The sequence below is a fragment of the Cebus imitator genome, unplaced genomic scaffold, assembly GCF_001604975.1.
Source record: "Cebus imitator isolate Cc_AM_T3 unplaced genomic scaffold, Cebus_imitator-1.0 Scaffold279, whole genome shotgun sequence".
Classification (NCBI taxonomy): domain Eukaryota; kingdom Metazoa; phylum Chordata; class Mammalia; order Primates; family Cebidae; genus Cebus; species Cebus imitator.
Window position 1 is genome coordinate 2,194,618 of NW_016107594.1, and position 22,223 is coordinate 2,216,840.

Here is a 22,223-nt window from a genome sequence, read left to right on the forward strand (position 1 = left end):
GTTCTCATCGTTCATCACCCGCCTATGAGTGAAAACGTGGTGTTTGGTTTTCTGTTCTTGTGTCAGTTTGCTGAGAATTATGGTTTCTAGGTTCATCCATGTCTCTACAAAGGACATGAACTCATCATTCTTTATGGCTGCATAGTATTCCATGGTGTATATGTGCCACATTTTTTTGGTCCAGTCTATTATTGATGGGCATTTGGGTTGGTTCCAGGTCTTTGCTATTGTAAACAGTGCTGCAACGAACATACGTGTGCATGTGTCTTTATGATAGAATGATTTATAATCTTTTGGGTATATACCAAGTAATGGGATTGCTGGGTCAAATGGAATTTCTATTTCTTAATCCTCGAGGAAGCGTCACAGTGTCTCCCACAATGGTTGAACTAATTTACACTCCCCAACAGTGTAAAAGTATTCCTATTTCTCCACATCCTCTCCAGCATCTGTTGTCTCCAGATTTTTTAATGATTGCCCTTCTAACTGATGTGAGATGGTATCTCAATGTAGTTTTGATTTGCATTTCTCTAATAACCAGTGATGATGAGCATTTTTTCATATGTTTGTTGGCCTCATATATGTCTTCTTTTGAAAAGTGTCTGTTCATATCCTTTGCCCACTTTTGAATGGGTTGTTTGTTTCCTGTAAGTCTGTTTTAGCTCTTTTTAGATTCTGGATATTAGCCCTTTGTCAGATAGGTAGATTGCAAAAGTTTTTTTTCCCATTCTGTTGGTTGCCGATTCACTCTAATGACTGTTCCTTCTGCTGTGCAGAAGCTGTGGAGTGTGATTAGGTCCCATTTGTCTATTTTGGCTTTTGTTGCCAATGCTTTTGGTGTTTTAGTCATGAAGTCCTTGCCTATGCCTATGTCCTGAATGGTTTTGCCTAGGTTTTCTTCTAGGGTTTCTATGGTGTTAGGTCTTTTGTTTAAGGCATGAGGATTTTTACAGAAAATGTTTAATTGTGGTAAAATGCACATAACATAAAACTTAGCATCCTGGCCATTTGGCATTAACACATTCACATGGTTGTACAACCATCACCATTATCCATCTCCAGAATTCTTTTCATCTTGCAAATCTGAAACTCCTTACCCATAAAGCTGTAAGTTCCCATTCTCCTCTACCCACATCTCCTGGCAACCGCTATGGTATTTCCCGTCCCTATCAACATGATCACTATAAAGAGAATATCCTAGATCACTCTCTCTCTAGGGCAGATACATAAACACTAACTCTGTCCTTTCTTTCAACACATTTCTGGTGAAGATGTAGGGGAAACAAAATCAATCACCTGAGATTCTGAAGAGTTTTAAAAGAATTGAAAAAATTAGTGAGCAGGGACAATGGCCCCCAAATAAATGCACTGTTGAGTTATTGAACGTGCACTGGTTTAATATTATTCCTATAGCTGGTAACTCTTTTGCATGTCACTGATGATCTCACAGGCTTCCTTTAGCCTTAAAGATTGTTGACGCTCCTGAACAAAGCCGTGAATTCTTTGGAGAATCTTATTCTATAGCAGATTACGGTGACTAGCGTAGGTAACTTAGCATTAGGACTTTTATAAGTGCCTCCTGTGATTCTCTCTCATGTACAAGCGACGTTGGTAAGCATTGGCCTACCTGGTTTATGTCATCCATGATATGAGATTAGAGATAAGTGATTAAACACAGATGGGCTTGTCTTTGAAACAGCTGTTTGATATCACAAACATCATCTGATAAGGTGTATGGAAACCTCATCATCAGAAAACACTTTCAGTATCTGCTGTCTTCCCTAGCTCCTTTATGACTGCAGAAGCTGGAAGAATAAGGGCAGCTGATTTGTTTCCCCACTGCAAAAATGCTACCAAACCTTGGCCTCCGTCAAATAATGTTCCTCTTTTCCATGTGAGGAAATGGATATCTTCATTTGCTTGACTGTTTATCATTTAGGAGCTTTAAGTATATGCAGTGCCCCCCACCACACATACACACAAAGAAGTAAGCAATTACAATCCAATGTCAACTTTCTTTTCTCTTTCTTTCTCTCTTTCTCTCTTTATTTCTTTTCTTCTTTCTTTCTTTTTGAGTTGGTGTCTTGCTCTGTTGCCCAGGCTGGAGTGCAATGGTGTGATCTCAGCTCACTGCAACCTCAACTCCACATTTCAAGCAATTCTCCTGCCTCAGTCTCCTGAATAGCTGGGATTACAGGTGTCCACCATGATGCCCTGCTATTTTTTTTTTTAATTTTTAGTATAGACAGGGTTTCACCGTATTGGTCAGGCTGGTCTCGAACTCCTGACCTCGTGATCTGCCCGCCTCAGCCTCCCAAAGTGCTGGGATTATATGTGTGAGCCTCCATGCCCAGTCCAACGTCAAGCTTTCTTTGCTTTGTATCTGCTGTTCTAAAAAGGAGGGGGAGAAAAATTGCAAATCACTACCTCGAGCTGTTTCTAGGAAGGTTTAGCATCCAAGGCAACCCTTCATCTATTCATTACTTCTTTAGTTTGCTTAACAAAATGAGCAAGCCCTCAGGAATCACACTGAGCTCTTGGGACCTAAGGACAAATAAAAGAAGGAACAACAGAAAAGGCTTCCTCTGTTGTAGACAGAGCACCGAGGGAGGCTCTGGGGAGATGCCCCATCCAGGGCCTGGAGGATGGGAAGGAAAGGATCTCGCCACTGGAGTACATGGGGCGGTCAGTCCCAGAAGGAAGAAGAGCGTGTGTAAAAACCCTTAGGGAAAATCTTTGCCTGCCTCTTTCTCCTAGAGACTGATGTGAGCATTAAGGGCTGGGTCTAAATGGCAAGAAGTTAAAGCAAACACACAAGCCATCAAATGCATCATGACACAGAGAAAAGCAGATGAGAGGAAACCGGGCAGGTCTGTTGTTTTGGGGACGTTTACAGCTGGATTTCATGCATCTACACAGCACAGTATAAGTTTTGCATCAACTGCCCAAGACATTTTCTTTCCTGATATCCAAAGGATCCCTTTTCTCAAATTGGCTTTGTCCTACTTTGTTAAATGTGTTAGGAAATATGTGATTTTATTTCTAGGAATGACCCAAGATTAACATAAGGTGGGGAAAAAAAAACTATATGAAGAAGAAGACAGTATTTTCTTGGGTCGAAGTAGGGCAAATGATAAAGAGAGGAGATAGACAAAGAAATTGTAAGAAGTGTGTTTAGAGTTGCAAGAAGTACGATAGGGAAATGACAGTTCTTGGCCTCAGTACCTTAAGACACAGTGAATAAAACATGTGGCTAGTGTTTTGTCTCAGCTGCATTTTATTTACAATTACTTAATAGCCTGGTGACTTATTGAATAGCCTGGTGACCTTATAAAAATACCTTCTCCCTAGAACCTAAAGTACAATAAAAAAATAAAAAATAAATAATAAATAACTTCTCTACATCTTGGGGCTTGCACTGAAAGTTGATCATGTGATCATAGTTCCATACTTTATTTAGGATTCCCAAGAAATCAACCTAAGACAAAGCCTTTAGGGGCAGTTTAATTCCAGTGAAGTGAGAGTGAGAGAAATGGGAAACCAACAGAGATGCCAAATGGGCTGGGAAGCTGTGCTCAGCTTCAGAATCAGCCCAGGGAGTCACTATGTCTCACCGGTGTTTCTATACAGCGTGGGTGGACCCCTGGGCCCCGATGTTTACCACCAGCCCTTCTCGGCTCCTGTGTCCCATTCTCAAAATATGACCTCTAGGGCATTGCTTATCCCTCATTTTGGGGTTCCCACATGTCTGCTGCAGAAGCCAGAGCCTCAGCAAGCTCAGTGCAGCCAGCCTTTGGGTGAGGTGGCCCCTTTTTCTCAGCCTATTATCTTGCAGAGCTCCTGGTTCTGGGTGGCCGTAGCACCTGGGATCTGGACTCATAGCCATAGAAACAGAGTGAGCCATTGCACCAAGCACGGCAGGAAGAAGGTGCACTGCTGAGAGGAGCACTTGGAAACCGAGCCCTGCTTGCTGAGTGCTAGCGTCGTGCTAACTTCTGCAGGGAGCAAGGGTATTCACGCTTTTTGCAGTGTCCTCACAGCATGCTTCTGGATCTCACATGATGAACTGCATGCATATCTGCATGTGTGTCTGTGAAGACTGTGTGCACATATGTGTATGTGCCGTGTGTGCATGTGTGCACTGAATGATAGCAGTGTTTTCTTCTCCTGCCCACCCTCCTGGCTCCTGCTTTGGGTGGTGCTCATGAAGCCTGGATCCTGTGGTTGCTGGTCAGTTACAAGCAACCAGATGTGAAGGATAAACCAAAATATTGCGAAGTTTTGCACAGTGTAGATATAGCCCAGGAGGAAATATCTGCTGAATAGTCTCTGTGTATTTAGGATTGTTTACTGATCAGCCACAGATTTGCTGGGAGGAATGCCTGATGTACATCACAGGGATGGAAAAAGCAAACCACCATGGCATGTGTGTACCTATGCAACACTCGTGCAAGATCTGCACGTGTACCCGAGAACTTAAAGTACAATAAAAGAAAAAAAAGAAAGTGGCAGCAACAACAACAAGAAGCCCATTTGAATCCAGCATCCTATGATGCTGAGCAGAGGGCTGACTGAGTCTCGTGTTCTCATCTCTGATTTGGGAATGAGGCATCTCCACTGCTGACTTATCTTGGAGGCCCCAGATGCCTGCCCTGACCTGAGTGATTAGTCTTTGTGTCGCTTCCCTGCATGCTTTACCTGGTCAGCTGTTGTGTCCAGCACGTGCATGATGCAGTCGTGAGCTGGTTGGTGGTGCTGGCTTCTCCTCCCATCTCTCTGCCTCCGACACACCTCACTGTTTCCTCATTCCAGCTACAGAGCAAAGAGTACCATCCGCAAAACACTTTTTGGCCTAGAGTTTGAAGAGTCTCCTCTGGCTTCCTGAGGCCATGTGGAAAACAGGCACTGACATTGCTGAACTCAGAGCCCTGACAATTGTCAGGAAGGAGGCAAATGGGCTTCCACCTTGGATCTCATGGAGGCAGGAAGAAGGTGGGAGAGGGGCTTTCGGGCAAAGCTCCTTCCCAAGCTGTAATTCCCTTCAGTCCTGGCTGCATCCAAACCCTCTTCAGGGTTCACACAATGTGGATATAGCTTCTGTCTTTGTATGGATAGGCGGGTGGACATGAGGATTTAATTTTTCTAATTCACAAGACAAAGTCCTATTGTTTGTTGAGTGACAGGTTTCCATGAACTTACAGCATACTTGGAAAGTTTAAATTAAATCCCCTCACACAAAAATTCACACCTCATTGTCAGTGCCATGCTTCTGAGAGCTGGTCACAGTTGGAAACCGCCAGTCACTCCAAGCCCCTTGCAAAAGTATTCCTGTTGCTTATACCCTGGAAGCATCCTATATTTTGATCGCCATTCAGGGATCTTTGTTGGGCTATTGCTAACACATATTATCTAAAAATCACATAAAATATTAGCTTCCTTTCTTTCCTTAGGCTAGAGAGATCCATCTACTCTCTTATGCATTTTTAGTGGTGCTAAACTGCCTTAAGACTTGAAGAGATGAGTCTAAAAATTGTTGCTATAAAAAGAAAAAATGACACAGAAATGACACAGAAATGTGTGAAAAGCAAAAGGGTAATAAAAGGCATTTCAATATCCACAGCAGACGCACATTCATCTCTCGGATGATGACATTTTCTGGAATGCTGAACAAGTCGTGCGATCGAACAATGTTTCCCTAGCATGTGGCTGGCTTCCTTGCAAATGGTCTTCACAACCTTCCTGGTCTGGTTTATTAGGGTTGTGTCCCTAAGGGGCATCTCTCAGCAGAGACTGTCCGGTGAAGTATCTAAGTTCCCATCTGAGTGGTGTAAAAAATCCCTTATTGTAGAATCAGTGAAGACACCTAAAGCGCTTGTTTTAAACTAGAGGCAAATGCTCCCAAGTGTGCACGTGCCGCGAGGATGCTGAGATATTCCACCCGGAGGCTGGGTTGTGTTTTTGCTCCTGAAGACCTCCAATTCAGAGGCTTCTTCTATGTCTAGAGATATTCTGAATCCCTGCTTCTGTCTCCTGGTTGTGCTCTCATTTGTTGCACAGGTATTTATGGCAAGGCTATCAGAAGCTCCTTGCACAGTGCTGGAGGCTGTGAGAGATTTCAAGGCTAATGAAACACAGCACGTTCCCTTGGGGATTGGCACCTTCCCATGTGGCCTCTTCTCCCAAGCCTCCCACTCTTTCATACTGCTGAGCTTTATGTTAAGATCTGCAGCCTAAACCTGAGATGGAGCAATGAAGGAACTAAGTTAGATGCCTCAAAAGTGAGAGAAGAGAGGCGAAGTGGAGGGAGAGGGTATAAACCTAAGTCATTGTGTCTATAGTGGAAGAACAGAGTGCAGAACTTCAAAGCAGGAAGGCAGGAGACAGCCTCCATGGTGTCTGAAATAACCTTTGGAAAACTCTGTTCTGGACAATCTAAGTTATATGCAATTCTCTGAACAAGCCACAGCTTTGTTACCAACAGTGTTTTGCTGCTGTGTTTTTTTTTTTTTTTGAGACGGAGCTTTGTTCTTGTTGCTCAGGCTGGAGTGCAAAGGCATGATCTCGGTTCACTACAACCTCCGTCTCCCAGTTCAAGTGATTCTCCTGCCTTAGCTTCCTGAGTCTGGGATTACAGGCATGCGCTATGTGGTGGGTTTTTAATCTAGAACACACGTAATCATTTTGGAAGAAATATATATTCTATGGATATTTCAAGGCCCAACCCAAAGTCCAGTTTCCAGCAATAAGTTTCTCTTACCTTTTTACTAAAGGCAAAATCAGTTCTTTTTTTAAAGTAATATTCCCATAGCAATTAGATTTACTTAATTCGTTGACCAAGAGCTGTTTGATGAAGTATCTCTTACACTAGCAGCTCATTAATATGGCTAAGGGTTCTCCTCAAGTCTGGTGCATTTGGGGATGGCCGTAAATGATTGTCAGACCCCATAGTGGAGGTCCAGCTAGAAGGGCAGAGAGAGAGGAGTTGGATTGGGTAGCTACATTGTTTCTCTGTCTCATTTTACCTACAGCTTGACCTGTCTAGCACAGGAACGTGGCTTTGCTTTAGTCATTCACTCAACTTGTGTTTGTTGAGTGTCTGGGATGTGTCTGGCACTCTGTGAGGCCCTGGGGACATTCGTGTGTAGGACTGATTTGCAGCTAAATTTTCTCAAGATGTTGAAGAATGTTAGAGGCGTTCTGCTTGGTATTTCCTCTCTCATTCCTTTTCTTGCATCAAATGTCACTCTATTGTTCTAAAGTTAGAAAAATACCGCGGTCTTTCTAATAGAGTTTCCAGGAAACTTTAGCACCTTGCTCCAGAAACTCCCTGTATAACTGATTCTATGTATCAGGAAAAAGCAATTTTTTAAATGAGAAAATAAGATGGAGGAAGGCAGGGAAACAGAAAAATAGGGAAAGAGAGAGACAAAGACAGGGAGAAGGAGATGGCAAAGATGGGAGAATGACCCATATACAATAAGAATAGCAATATTATTTGCAAAGTAAGTTAAAATGGGTATATGAAGTTGAATTAATAAGTCTATGAGTTCTGATGTGTAAAATGTAATTTTATTGTACTGTGATTGGTAATTTCTTATGTGAGATTTTCATTTTGTCTGAGTCAGGAAACTTTATCTATTTATTGTTAAAATAGTTAAAATTGCTGGTTTCCCAGTCAAGCAGATTTCAAGTCAGCTTGGGATGTCTCTTCACTCTGTCTCAAGGATGTTAACGGCCCAGGCTGTGGGGAGGGCATTTTGACTTTGGTGAGAGCAAGCATCTGTCCTCCACCCAGTCCCAGTCACAACCTTCCCTAGGCCTCTGTCGTAGAGGCAGGGGCACCTGGCAGGGGTGGTGGGGGCAGGTCAGGGGCTTGTCCTTCTCCATCAGGGGTTCCTCCTGCCTTCTCCATACTCTGTGAAGCCTGCACCGGAAGACACAGGGGGTTCTCCATGAGGCCGCAGCTGGGAGCTAGAGTCCTGCATTATCCCTGGACACACAGACACAGCACGGGGAGTTCTGTCTTGTTCTGTCCCTTTACCCAGCTTAGCTCCTGGTCCCAGGTATGGTGGGGAAACAGGACACTGGGCCTCTACACTACCATCACGCTCATCAGCACAGGGCCAGTGGCAAGTTCTGGCAGAAGTTTCAGCAGGACCCGGCCCCATTCCTCCTTCCTGAAGAGTGGCCCCCAGCCAGGGCTTCTAGTCCCGCTGCCCATATCCAGGGACTGGCCAAGAGTTCTGATTTTTCCTCGGGATGGAGTGCCTGTGAGGAGAGGCAAGCCACCACCTTTGCTGTTTCAGCAACTCAGCCATTCCAAACTGCATGCTTTGTTTTTATTTCTTGTCGGGGAGAAGCAGGAAGGGGGAAAACACACCGTCACATCTCCATTACTCTTATTTCATGATGTCCACCTGTGCATTTGGAAGCCTGTAATTTTAACTTGTGCTTTGCCAGGTCAAAGGTCCTCAGAGTTTATGTAAAAAACAGGGGAAGAAAAGTCAAAGTTGTGCATATTCTCTCTCTCTCACACACACACAACACACACACACACACACACACACACACACACGGATGTACACACATGTGCATACACATGTTAAACAGGCATATACACCCTTCAGCATTCACCCTTCCTCCTGCTCACCGCACTTGTTCCTCTTAAGCAAATACTTTCTGTTAAGCAACATTTCTAAACCTTTGATAAAGTGTGGCTGCAGACACTGCCCCCGTGCCATGTAGCTCCATCTTACAAGGACAAAAATGGCAAATCCCAGCGTGAACTTCACACTGAAGAAAAGATTTCCTCAAATATCTGTGTTTTCTGCTGCTTGAGACTGAAAAACATTTTACTTAATGTATTTTTTCTTTTTATTGAAGATGCAAAATATTTAAATGCCCACCTTCGGTACCTAATAATATATATATATTCCTTTTGGTTTTATGAATATTGAAGTGTGCTGTTTGAACTTGATGTTTTTTAATACAGAAAGGTACATATCTATCTTTCCATAGCTGTTTATGTATCTATCCGTCTATTTATCTATCCATCCATCTACCTATCCATTTATCTCTCTATCCATCTGTCAATTTATCTACTTAACCATCTATCTATCCATCTATCTACCTGTGTATCTATCTACCTATCTAATCCATCAATTCATCCATCTATCATCTATCTGTTCATCTATGTATCATCTGTCTAATATATCTATCGACCTATCATCTACCTATCCATCCATATATTATCTATCCATCTACTTCTTTCCATTTATCTATCCATCCATCCCTTTGTCTATCACCTGTCTATCCATCTATCTGTGTATCTATCATCTAATCTATCTATCTTCTATCTGTCTTTCTGCCTTTCTGTTTATCATCTGTCAGTTGCTTCAGCAGATTTCAGCAGATGTTGACCAGTGTGGGTTGAGAAGAGAGGTTGGAGACTGTTAGCTAACCAGTCAGTAGATTAGTGTAATCTCTGGTAAATAGTGGACAGTTAAGTCTCACAGCTAAGTCAACCCATGTCCCATTTCAGACATTAGTTTAATCTTCAAGTCACTTCAAATTATTTTTTTAAATAGTTACAATATCAATGATGAATAAGTCCACACATAGACATGCTCTAGAACAACCATATTTACAAACTGCTTGTGTCGCAGCTAAAACATGTTTGGAAATAGTTTACTCACTTAGAGTCTTTATACTGAGGTAAAGTTAATTATAGGGTGGTAAATAACATACCTTTAGAAATCAAACATTAAGCAATTTCAGAAGTGCTAAGCATTGAAGAAGTGGAAAATGTATGTTTCTCTATTGTATTTAATTTAAAAGTCAAAATTTTGCTGCTTTAACTGTTTGAGTTACATTTTGCCATGTGGCATTTAATGTCAGTGTATCCTGTATCTTGATCTTACACAAAATCAGTACTCCAGTATTTCTTACAGTTACCAACTGCTAACACGTGTCTAAACTGGGCAACGTAATTAATGTAATTAATCTAACATAATGCACTAAAGTTACTTGCCAATAGAAAGGTACTGCTAGTATTATTTTTTTCTGTAATTTTCCTCTGAGACTACTTTCCAGAAAACTAAATTGGATGATCTAATGGTATATCTGATATACAGTACTTCAAATATAGTAATCATAAATCAGTGAAAGCTTAGTTTATTATATATTTGAAGTTGAAAGCACACGTGGCTTTTAACTGGAACTGATTCATGTGTTAGATAAAACAAGAACAAAAGATTGAATTAATAAATTAGAATTGGGGTCCGATTTAGTTTCAACCTCAACTTGATTCATTCTCATGTGGAGACTCCTCCTGGAAAGGTGTTTACCCGCATTGGCTCCATTTGCCAGCTGCAGTCAGATGAAAAGCGTGCTCCTGTTAATAATTTTAATGCCTTGAAATTAGAGAAGCTTCCATATTCTATTGATGGCTATTTCTGATCATTCGTGAAAAGGTTTTATGGTCGTAACTAAGCAATGAGTTCTATGCTGTACTCTCATTTTACCGAATATAAACGTGTGCAGAGATTTCTGGATTTGACTGTGATACCAGATGATGACTGCAGACACTCAGGAGCTGTCCTCCACTGCCCACTGGAGCACACTTTCAAAACTCTCCTCTGGAGGAAATCGGAGAGAGTCAGAGCTGTGTTCGGGTCCTGGAGAGAGTGCATGACTAACTCCATGAGTGAGAAGCAGCTTAAAATGTTTTCTTTTTTTAATTTTTAAACTATAAAGTAATAGAATCCAGAAAAAGATAATCATTTGAATATATGAACAGAAGTTTTCTTGTGGTGATAGTACTGCTCAGAAATGAACTGTGCCTGTCTTCCTGATATTTAAATGTAAATGTAGATGGGAAGATCATTGTTATTTTCAGTACATACAATTTTGTATCATTCTTTTTTCTTTTTCTGTTTTTCTATATTGCTACATATTTCCTTTTCTTTTTTTTTAATTGATGTATATGTTTTCTATTTGCCTTTTATATAGCAACGTTGCATTCTTTCAAATATATCCAAAATAATTTAGTCAAGCACAGTCCTGTTGTTGGACAGTTTCATGTCTTCCAAAGAATATCACTGGTCAGAAATTTCTTATATTTTGGATGGTAAACATATATTGCCAGAAATGAAATCAATTAGTCAGAGTGGTGATATTTGGTTTTCTAAAATGGACAAAAACTAGATATTTACGGTGTACATGACAGTCTGAAAGATGAATACATTGTAAAATGACTAAATCAAGCTAATTAACATATGAATTGCTTCACATATTTGTCATGGTGACAACTTTCAAAATCTCTCCAGGCGATTTTCAAGTATGCAATATGCTGTAATTGACTACAGTCACCATGCTGTACAATAGATCTTCTGAACTTATTTCTCCTGTGTGAAATTATGTAGTATTTCTTTTCTCTCCTTCCTCCAGCCCCTGATACTCACACTCTGCTAGCACGAGTTCGATTTTTCTAGATTTCACATATAAATGAGATCATGCACTATTTGTCTTTCTGTGCCTGGCTTATTTCATTTAGCATAATGTCCCCAGGATCGACTGTGTTGTAACTAATGGCAACATTTCCTCTTCTTTAAAAAGGGTTTAAACGTATTCCATTGTGTACACACACACGCTCACACACACACACACACACACTCCACGTTTTCTTTATCCATTTCTTGGTCCAGTGTTGGACACCTGCATTGATTCTGTGGCTTGGCTATTGTGAGCAACACTGCAGTGCTCTGGGAGTGCAGACATCTCCTTGACATATTGATTTTGTTTCCTTCAGATATATAATCAGAAGTGAAATTATAGATTATGTAGTAGTTCTATTTTTAATTTTTTGAGGAGCCCCTATAGTATTTTCCATAATGAGTGTGCTAATTTATAATTTTTACATTTCTAACAACAGTGTACAAGGGTTCCCTTTTCTCCGTATCTTCACCAATACTTGTTATCTTTTGTCCTTTTGATAATAGCCATCTTAACAGGTGTGAGTCAATGACTCACTATGGTTTGAATTTGCATTTCCGTGATGATTAGTGACACTGAGCACCTTTCCATAAACCTGTTGGCCATTTCTATGTCTATTTTTTTTTTTTTTTTTTTTGAGACAGAGTCTCACACTGTTGCCCGGCTGGAGTGCAGTGGTGCGATCATGGCTCACTGGCAACCTCTGCCTCCAGGATTCAAGTGCGTCTCCTGCCTCAGCCTCCCAAGTAGCTGGGATTATAGGCAGCCACCAGCACACCCAGCTAAATTATTGTATTTTTAGTAGAGACAGCGTTTCACTATGTTGGCCAGGCTGGTCTCAAACTCCTGACCTTGTGATCCACCCACCTTGGCCTCCCAAAGTGCTGGGCTTACAGGCATGAGCCACCACACCTGGCCCTTTATGTCTTTTTTAAAGAAATGTTTATTCAGGTCCTTTGCCCATATTTTACATGAGTGATTTGTTTTCTCGTGATTTTCTTGTTTGGGTTCTTCATATTTTTTGATATTAACTATTTACCAGATGTTTTGTTCTGAGTATTTTCTCACATTCCCTAGGGCATTTGTTCACTCTATTGGTTGTTTTCTTTACTGTACGTAAGATTTTTAGTTCGATGTCATCTCCTTCGTCTAGTTTTGTCTGTGTTGCCTGTGCTTTGGGAGTTTAGGCTTATTGATTGTTTTTCTGAAAACAGAATATAATTCACTATTGATACCTAAAGGAACATTGGTTAGATATAGGAAAAAGTTGTGTGAAAAAGATAGAGGTTTGGTAGAAACAGAGAGCCCTCCATCACTCACTAGTGATGTGCTGCAGTAGTTGAAACATCGTGGCTCCTAAGTTGAAGCAATGGCCCCACATCCCTGCCTTTCTGTTTGAACCCCCCCAAATATTACAGTAAATATTAGTGCCTCAGGTGAAGGCGATCATTTAAAAAGTGGCCATACTCAAATTCCAACTCTTCCTACCCTAGGACTCTCATGTCACTTTATTTATTTTCTTCGTGGCACTTTATGACACTTTTTTTTGTTTTCCATATATTTGGTTTGATTATTTTTTTCTTTCTTAACTACTATGTTATCTCCATGAGATTGGGGCTTTGTGCTACTCACTTGTGCCGCTTCGGTACTTAGAGTGTCGCACATGGTAGGTGGTCAATGAAAATATATTGAAAGAATAATGAAAACAATGGATGTTAAAGTGTAGCTAAATAGAAGGAACTGTAGTTGGATACCTGGAATAGAAAACGGAAAGATATAACAGTTGTTTAAAAAAAAAAATTTTTAGGTGAGGTTTTAACACAGATCAATGAGCAAAAATTATGGTAGAATGTGTTTACCAATTACAGATATCTTAAATAACTGTTATGGCGGAGCAATTAAAATGGGAATCATGACTGGGTTTTGGTTTGAATATTTTTCATGTTTAAAATTAGTACATATTATGTTCTTATGATGCAGAATTTCTCAAAATTAGTTCCATAGAACTCTAGTTGTCCTAGATGCTTAATGAAAAAAAGTACTTCCTAGATAGATAAATCTGGAAAAGGCTACATCCTTTGCATTCTGTTCATTATTTCCTAAAATAAGCTTTTGCATATTAAATTTTATTAAGACGAGACACCAGTTTGGAAAAGAAAGGTGTTCGATTTTGATTAACCTAGAATTTTCCCCATTGGTTTGACTCTGATCTGATGGCTGTTGAAGACTTCTATGGCAATGCCCAGAGAGTATTGCACAGGTGCCCAGGGCGTGGGGGTGGGGCGGGGCTGGGGATGCTGGTGCAGTGTTACTTGAATGATATTCACTCTGATATTATAGATAAGGATTTGTTTTCACTAAGCAAGAAAGAAAAGCATCTACTTATGTTTCCCCTATCTTGTCTTTAGTATTAGCTTCATCCATTCACACTGACAATTGTGCTTTTCCTCGAAAGACTACTTATTTCACTTCTGTCGCCTCAACATCAACCCATGATTTGTCAAACTAAAAGCACAAGTAGAATTTCCTTTTGTAACAATGGGCTTGTCAGATAGTTAAATAAGACTACACTGAAGTCAGTGTCAGAAGAAGTAATTGGGTGGCGTTCAAACCTGATCTCTGCCTCTTACACTTTTGAATGCACCTGTCCAATTGGTGTTTTGTGACAGCGTTTGGTTGATGTTTACAATCATAAAGCTCCATGTTTGCAGATGCAGCTCTGGAGCCAGGGAAGTTTTTCCTCTAACTCCAGGCTGGATGGATTGCTTTCTTCTAAAACACAGCCACGTGCAGTGGCTCATGCCTGTAATCCCAGCACTTTGGGAGTCTGAGGTGGGTGAATCACTTGAGTTCAGGAATTCGAGACTAGCCTGGCCAACATGGTGAAACCCTGTCTCTACTAAAAATACAAAAATTAATCAGGCGTTGTGGCACATGCCTGTAAGCTACTCAGGAGGCTGAGGCAGGAGAATCGCTGGAACCTGGGAGGCAGAGGTTGCAGTGAGCCGAGATTGGTGCACCAGCCTGGATGATAGAGAGAGACGCCAACTCAGAACAAAAAAAGAAAAAAAAATCATTCTTTTCCTATAAGAATTTCTGAAATGTAATATCACTGGCTTTCTTTTAAATATAATTAATGTGTGTGATAGTAAAATACATTCTTTCCTGAGATACTTTCTTAACCTAGACTTTTTCACTTGTTTTTGTGAAATATTTATTCCCGAGGAATTACATCCAGCTTCATCTTGTTTTCAGGGTACAAAATTTCTTCACATTTATTTTCATATTAAAGCCAAAACATCCAGTAAGGTCACTTTTGCTATTCTTTTCAATCTTAGTGGTGACAAGTTACGGTTCATATGTCTGTTTAGCTGTGAAGGTGGCAGAACAGGAATCTGAACCCAAATCTTTTGATTTTATAACCTTTGCTATATCCCAGGGTGGCCTGTACAAATAATATCTAATCGGTTGCTTAATGTCTTATGCTGTTTTAACTGCACAACATCATAGCAGCCATTTTGTTCATTTTTTTTTTAAGAAGTCTTCTGTGAATAATTTGGGTTATTTATTTTGTTTTGTTTCTTTAATTGCTTAGGGTTGGTGCAAATGTACAGTTTTCTTGTGAGGACAATTATGTGCTTCAGGGATCAAAAAGCATCACCTGTCAGAGAGTCACAGAGACACTGGCTGCTTGGAGTGACCACCGACCCATCTGCCGAGGTAAGGCACCTGTGATGGGCAAAGCCTGGATTAGCTCTTTCATTAGGCTTGGCATTTCTTTTTCTGAATACACAATTTAACCATGAAGCATTGTCTACAGGCAGAGCAGAACTTGGTAGTAATGTATGTTTTCATAGTGAGGTAATAAAGAAATCTTTCCTTGGAATTTATTAAGAGGCAAGTATTTTCAAGAATATTTTTGTGTTTTACATTTCAGGACAGTTGTGAGCAAAGCCACACATGCTCAGTATAACTTGGTATCTATCTAAACACATACATACGCACAGTGTGGATGTGTGTGAATATATGTTACACAATCGGACCTGCCAGAAATGTCTCTGTACACCCCGCACATCTAAAAATGTTCACTTTCCCATTGCAGTAGTTTGAATTATTTAGGTGTCAATTATATGAGTGATAAAAGGAATTATTAGCCTGATTCCAAATCACCATTATATTAATAAGTGATCTTTAATTTCTAACATAGTTAGCAGAGTAAAATATTCGTCATTATTGTCATCATTTTCAAATAAAATGTATGAAGTCTGCAAAGTTTAAATTATTTATTTATTACTCTTATGAAGTATATACTAATTCCTACCACAATTGCAGAAATCATATAGAAAACAGAAGAAAATGATTATGGTTGTTTTAAAATAAACAATAATAATAATAAAATTAAAGAAAAGCTAGGTTTGGTGGTTTCGTTTTGACTTTTGGTCATAAAAGGATTTCTGTAAACTGGTAGTTTTGGAAGGAAAAGCTGCAGTTTGATTAAAAAGAAAGGCTTCATATGTAAGAATAACTTTATAGTCTTTTTCATGTGAACAGACTTTTAAGCACTTTAGTTATAAAAAGGTATGAGAAGCACAATGTCATTGCAGCCTGTGAAATGAATTGCCAACCATGTCACTATCTTCACCTAAGCTAAGAATACTCTTTGGCAGCATTTGCTGTATTGTACCTGGTCCCTATAACCACTGGGGGTTGGTCACATGCAGAGGATGCAGCGATGCATCACCTGTCTGGACAAGAAGGACAGCTGACGGCAAACCGTCACCTCTTAGGTGGAGACCCTTTACAGATTGTCAGCAAGCTCTCATCAAGGAAATGCACATGGCCATCTCCTTCTTTTTATGACTACTTTGATTGTGCATTTTTCAATTCTAAAATACAGTCATTAAGCACTTCAAAGAACCACACTAAAATTCATGTTTCCACTAGGGCTGGTGATGCATAAGCCTCCCGATTATACGTGATCACTGAGTTACATGGATTATATTTCCTTTAGGGGAAAGAACTTCCTTCAGTAGTTTTCTTCCTCTTATATACCAGAAATAGACTTCATTATTTTCAAAGTTCACGTTAGACAAATAGTAAAATGTGCCTTCTTTTGAATTTGTTACTTTAAAATCAATTGTTTAGGGTAACATAAATATTTGCCTTTTTATTGTTTGATTTTATATGTTAATCCATGGCATTTTCTCTCTCAGCCCTGACTGTCATCTTAAACTCAAAGCACTTTCTCAGGATCCTCTCCCAAACATAATCACACAGCAGAGGTGCTTATCTCTTAGGAAGCAGCTGCTCCATCCAGGCTGAAGGTGGAGGCCTTTCTCCCACGCTCCTCAACCCCCCAACTACTCACGCTTGGAGATAATTAGAGGAGGATTCTTTTTGGTTTCCTGTTCTCACAGGTTCAAATATCCCTCTTGATCATATTTTGGAAGAGAACACCTATTCCATAGGGTCTCTCTTGTTTGATGTGTTTGGTTTGGTTTTCTGGAAAAGTTACTAGGAATGGCCAAGACCCGCCTCTTCCTTCAACTCCACGGACAAACTCCTGGCTTTATTCATCTTCTCTTCTCACGGATGAGTCCCTTGTTTTGCTTAAGTTAGATATACCTTTTAGATATACCTTGATCATCACTGAATAGTTCTTTAGTTCTTATTAAATTTATTAGAAGTAATCAGTAGAAATTAGTTATTGATTTAATCAATTTAAATTGATTACTTCTAATAAATTTAATAAGAGCTAGAAATGATCTGAAGTAATAAACATACTTAATTTTTCTGAAATAGTAACTTACAGAGCTGGAAACAATTCCTAAGAAAGTGTTTTCATTGTGGATGGGTTTTACTAGTTTGACTCAGTTAGACAAAGGCCGCACCCTCACATATTTATGAGATAATCTTTTATCCATCTTGGACTCCTGCTGAGACAATGCTCCTGAGCTTTCTAGTTGCATCAGTTAATAAGATTGATAAGAAACCCTCAATTTCTTAAAAAAGTATCCTTTCTGGGACGTAATGCTTGAATCCCGACCTTACAGTTGTTCTGAGGTTTTGGGGAATGGCTGTGCAGCCACACACTCGGCTTTTCCTGTCTAGAATGCTTGTGCAGATGTCACTTCCAAATTTCAGTTTCTTTGGCCATCTGGAGAGGCTGAGAAGTTTCAAAATCACCCAGCCCAGATTCCTTTCTTCTTCTTCTTCTTTTTTTTTTTTTTTTTAGCGATTCTACCTCCGGTTTTTTTTTTTCTTTTCATGTTTTAATGTAAGCAGCAAGCAGAAATCAAGTGGCCTCTTCAACACATGGCCTGGAAATCTCCTCAGCCGTCCCTCTGTTTGTCACTGAACGCCCTGCTTCCCACCTAATCATGGAAGCACATCTGCTAAGCTTCTGCCACCTCTTTCAGTTTCCAGTAACGTCCCTCACTCTTCCCGCATCCCTCAAAGAGTATCTTTACAAGATAGATCTCCACTGGCAGTCTGTTGGAGGAAACTGAGGCTTTCTCTATCACGCTCCCCAAAACTCTTGCAGCTCTGACCCACTACCTGGTTCCAAAGCTGTGCCCACATTTGCTTCAGCAACACCCCATGTCCAAGCACCTGACTCTGTGAGCAAAAGTTCATGCAGAGAAGGAAATCCACTAGGATGGAGACAAATGTGTGGGCTTAGATCAGCAAACTGGCTCACAGGGTTGGCAGGGCTGTCTTTGCATCTGAATTCCGAAAGACAGGCTGTCAGGAAGCAAAGACAGGGGGCTAGGCTCCCTGGCGACAGGTCAAAGCTCTGTCCACAGGCAGGACTCTCTGTAAGGGAAATTTTAAGCCCTCGTTGAAGACTTCCCAACTGATTACTTAAAGGCCAGACAGAATAATCTCCTTAACTTAAGGTCAATTGGTAAGAGATGATAATCATGCCTCCAGAATCCTTTCACAGGAGCACCTAAAGTTAGTAACTGGGAAAAGGTATGTCTTTATTTCCCAAAATAAGTATGTGATTTTGAAATATTTAGTCACCAGACTAAAAAGGTAAAGAGAAACAGGTGAATTTAATTGTAATAACATTTTATTTAACCCCAGTACTCCCAAATATTATCTTGTGAACATACAGTCAATACAAACGTGACAATGAGATGTTTTATATATTTTCTTTTTCTTTCCATACTGTGTTTTGGAAATCCAGTGTGCATTTTACACTTAAAGCATAGCTCATCTCACACCAGCCACATTTAAGGTGCTCAGCACATGTCTAGACATTTACAGTCATGATTTTCTTCATCACTATTGAGAGCCATCAACACACTTGTAGTTATGAAGAGGAGAAATGAGCCCAGTGAGTTGTGCCTCATTTCCTGGCTGGCGTCCCTCTGTAGAACACTCTTTCTTCAGTTAAAACCCGTAAGTTCTGCAACCTCTGCCACCCAGGCTCTAGCAATTATCTTGTCTCAGCTTCCCAAGTAGCTGGGATTACAGGTACCTGCCACTGGGCCTGGCTAATTTTTGTATTTTTAGTACAGATGGGATTTCACCATCTTTGCCAGGCTGGTCTTGAACTTCTGACCTCGTGATCCACCTGCCTCAGCCTCCCAAAGTGCTGAGATTACAGGTATGAGCCACTGTACCCAGCTACCATTCACTCTCTTAAGTAGCTTCTCAGTTTTCTTCCAATAACTGATTTATCCTTTAGAGAAAAGCTGAAAAACATTTATAAAAGTGGAGCTTTTATTTCTATGAAAAGATAGCATTAGATATCTAAAATGTCCAGGAAAATGGACAAATGCTACCTAAAACAGACTATAGGAATCTTTCTTTGTTATTGACAGTTTCCGTACAGCAAGGGCCATTTTCCAAGTTCATTTGTCACTCTGTCATTACCATAAAAAATAGTATCTAAAAACACAGCATCGACTGGATACAGTGGCTCACACCTGTAATCCCAGCACTTTGGGAGGCCAAGGCAGGCAGATCACATGAGGTCAGGAGTTTAAGACCAGCCTGGCCAACATAGTGAAACTCCATTTCTACTAAAAACACAAAAATTAGCTGGATGTGCTGGTGCACGACTGTAATCCCAACTACTTGGGAGGCTGAGGCGGGAGAATCACTTGAACCCAGAAGGTGGGGGTTGCAGTGAGCAGAGATTGCGCCACTGTACTACTGTAGCCTGGGGTCAAGAGCGAAACTCCATCTCAAAAAAAAACCAAAAAGACAGCATCATAGTTTTAGATTTTTCCTGATTCATTCTTAGCCTCTAAAGGAGGCCTAATAATGATCATTTCTGCCACGTATTCTAAACTCAACCAACTGTCAAATACAATAAAATGCCCCTGGTTTGAACATCCTGTCCATTCTGAGCATAAAGCTCTTCCAGCGAGGTGAGTGAAGAAAGGACTAACTCTCAAGGTTACTTTCTCATGAAGGGTCTCTAACTCTGAAATAATTATCATGCCTTCTCTGGAGCAGGAATATCTGATAGAAGCATTTGATAAATTGCAGTGAGTCAGAAGTGATCCTTCCATCTGGAGGCTGGTGTGGTTAGCCAATGCTTGCATTAGCTAATTAGCTCTGAGAAGTGGGGGAACATTACCTTTTCTTCCTGTTACCAAACAGATGAATGGTTGTCATAGCTCAGTAATTATACAAGTGATTTTGTTTGAAATTACGCTTACTTCATTTAGGAATATGAAAACAACCATTATGATTTTTTGCAGGGTAAAACATTATGAGCTATTTAAAACTGTATGAGTATCTTTAACTGGCAGTAGATTTTTAAAATAAGCAAACATAATGAAGACAAGAGTATATCATTCTATTTTTTGAAGTAAAATGTTCAGGCTGGTACTTCATTCCACCAGTTTTTAGGGGCGATTTATGTAGAGAACTTCCTTTAATGCTAATACACTTTGATCTGTAGAATTAATATTTTGAGTTGCTCCCTGAGTTGAAAACCTCTCTAAGAAAAATAAAGTATTCTTGGCTGCTGGAACTGTGGTTATATGGAAACTAATTGGAGCCAGCCAGAGTCAGGGAATAACATTATTATTACCTTAGAATTTCAGATTAGGTTAGCTAAAAATTATTCTTAATTTATGAACTCATCATTTACCAAAAACTTTTACAGCTTTTTCTTTTCTGTTCATGTTTTCTGTGCATGTAGAAATGACCTTTTAAAGAGTAGTAAAAAGATCATTTATCCCAAAAGATGACTCTTCATTCTACCAGGTGACAGACCCAGTGTGAGTGTCAGGAGAATATTTTGTGTACTGATTATTTGATCAGGTGGTCACTATCTCGGAAATTTAGAGAGACAAACACAGGGTTAACTTGTTAATTCTTGTGAATTTGGAGAAATTTCTGTTGTTGTTTCCAGACTCCTGAAGCTGTATCCTTTTTATCTGAAGGTCACCTGGGAGAAAATATATTTTTCTCCTTATTATTTTTACTAAGTTATTGGCAATAATATAGTTTTGTATCTTATACTACTCTCATATTGTATTGACATAAAATTACCTGAAAGCTAACCTTAAGTTGGTGCTAACTACATTTGTAGAGCATGCCAGGGGTGCTTCTCTCTTAGGATTCTTGCATTAGGTTTTCCCTCTCTAGAGCATCCATCCTCTCCTAGGTATCCATGTGACTGTCCATTGATGCCTCTCATCAAGTCATCTGAACCCACATCCTCTTACACAGCAAGCCTTTTCCTCACTTTACAAACCTTTTATCTGCCTTTCTTCAAAGCTGTTTTCTCCTTCTTGTATTATATGTCCATATGTTTCTTGTGTTTCTTTGTTAATTTCCTGATGAAGACAAGAAACTTAGTTTTATTCTCTCTCCCCTGTACCCTCAATATTCAACTCATAATGAGTACTGCATGTATGCTTCTTCTTATTCTTTTTTTTTTGTGTGTGTGACAGAGTCTCCCTCTGTCACCCAGGCTAGAATATAGCGGCAATCTCGGTTCACTACAACCTCCGCCTCCCGGGCTCTAGTGTTTCTTTTGTCTCAGCCTCTGGAGTAGCTGGGATTACAGGCACCTGCCACCATGCCCAGCTAAATTTTGTATTTTTAGTAGAGATGAGGTTTCACTATGTTGGCCAGGCTGGTCTCAAACTCCCGATCTCAGGTAATCCACCCGCCTCAGCCTCCCAAAGTGTTGGGATTATAGGCATGAACCACCTTACCCAGCCATGCTGTAATTGTCAGGCCATGTACTAAATGCTTTATTGGTCTTCTTTTTTTTGAGACAGAGTCTTGCTCTGTCGCCTAGGCTAGAGTGGTACAGTGGAAGGATCTCGGCTGACTGCAACCTCTGCTTTCCAGGTTTAAGCAATTCTCCTGCCTCAGCCTCCTGAGTAGCTGGCAATATAGGCGCCCACCACCGCACCTGGCTAATTTTTGTAGAGACAGGGTTTCACCATCTTGGCCAGGCTGGTGTTGAACTCATGACCTGATGATCCACCCGCCTCGGCCTCCCAAAGTGCTGGTATTACAGGCGTGAGCCACCACGTCCAGCTATTGTCTTCTTTTATTCAATCCTCAGAACAATCATAAGTGGAGTTATGACTATGATTCTAATTAAATAAGCTGAGTGGCTTAAAATTAGAAAGCTGTTGAGACAGCTACTGACAACCTAAGCCAGGCCCGGAACACAGGTGTGGTGAATGAAAGGAAGTTCTTAGCCTCTGTGACATATTATCTTCATTATGGTTGACAATCTGGAC

At 40.3% G+C, this 22,223-nt stretch overlaps 1 protein-coding gene across 2 annotated transcripts in view; it reads left to right on the forward strand.

Annotated features, from left to right (window-relative positions):
• Positions 1–22,223, forward strand: part of CSMD1 (CUB and Sushi multiple domains 1) — a 2,110,588-nt gene that overhangs the window by 1,427,418 nt on the left and 660,947 nt on the right. For both annotated transcript variants that reach the window (XM_017501161.1, XM_017501162.1), the window contains exon 9: positions 15,089–15,213. In XM_017501161.1, coding sequence (XP_017356650.1) covers positions 15,089–15,213 — 125 coding nt within the window. The remainder of the gene's footprint in view (positions 1–15,088; positions 15,214–22,223) is intronic.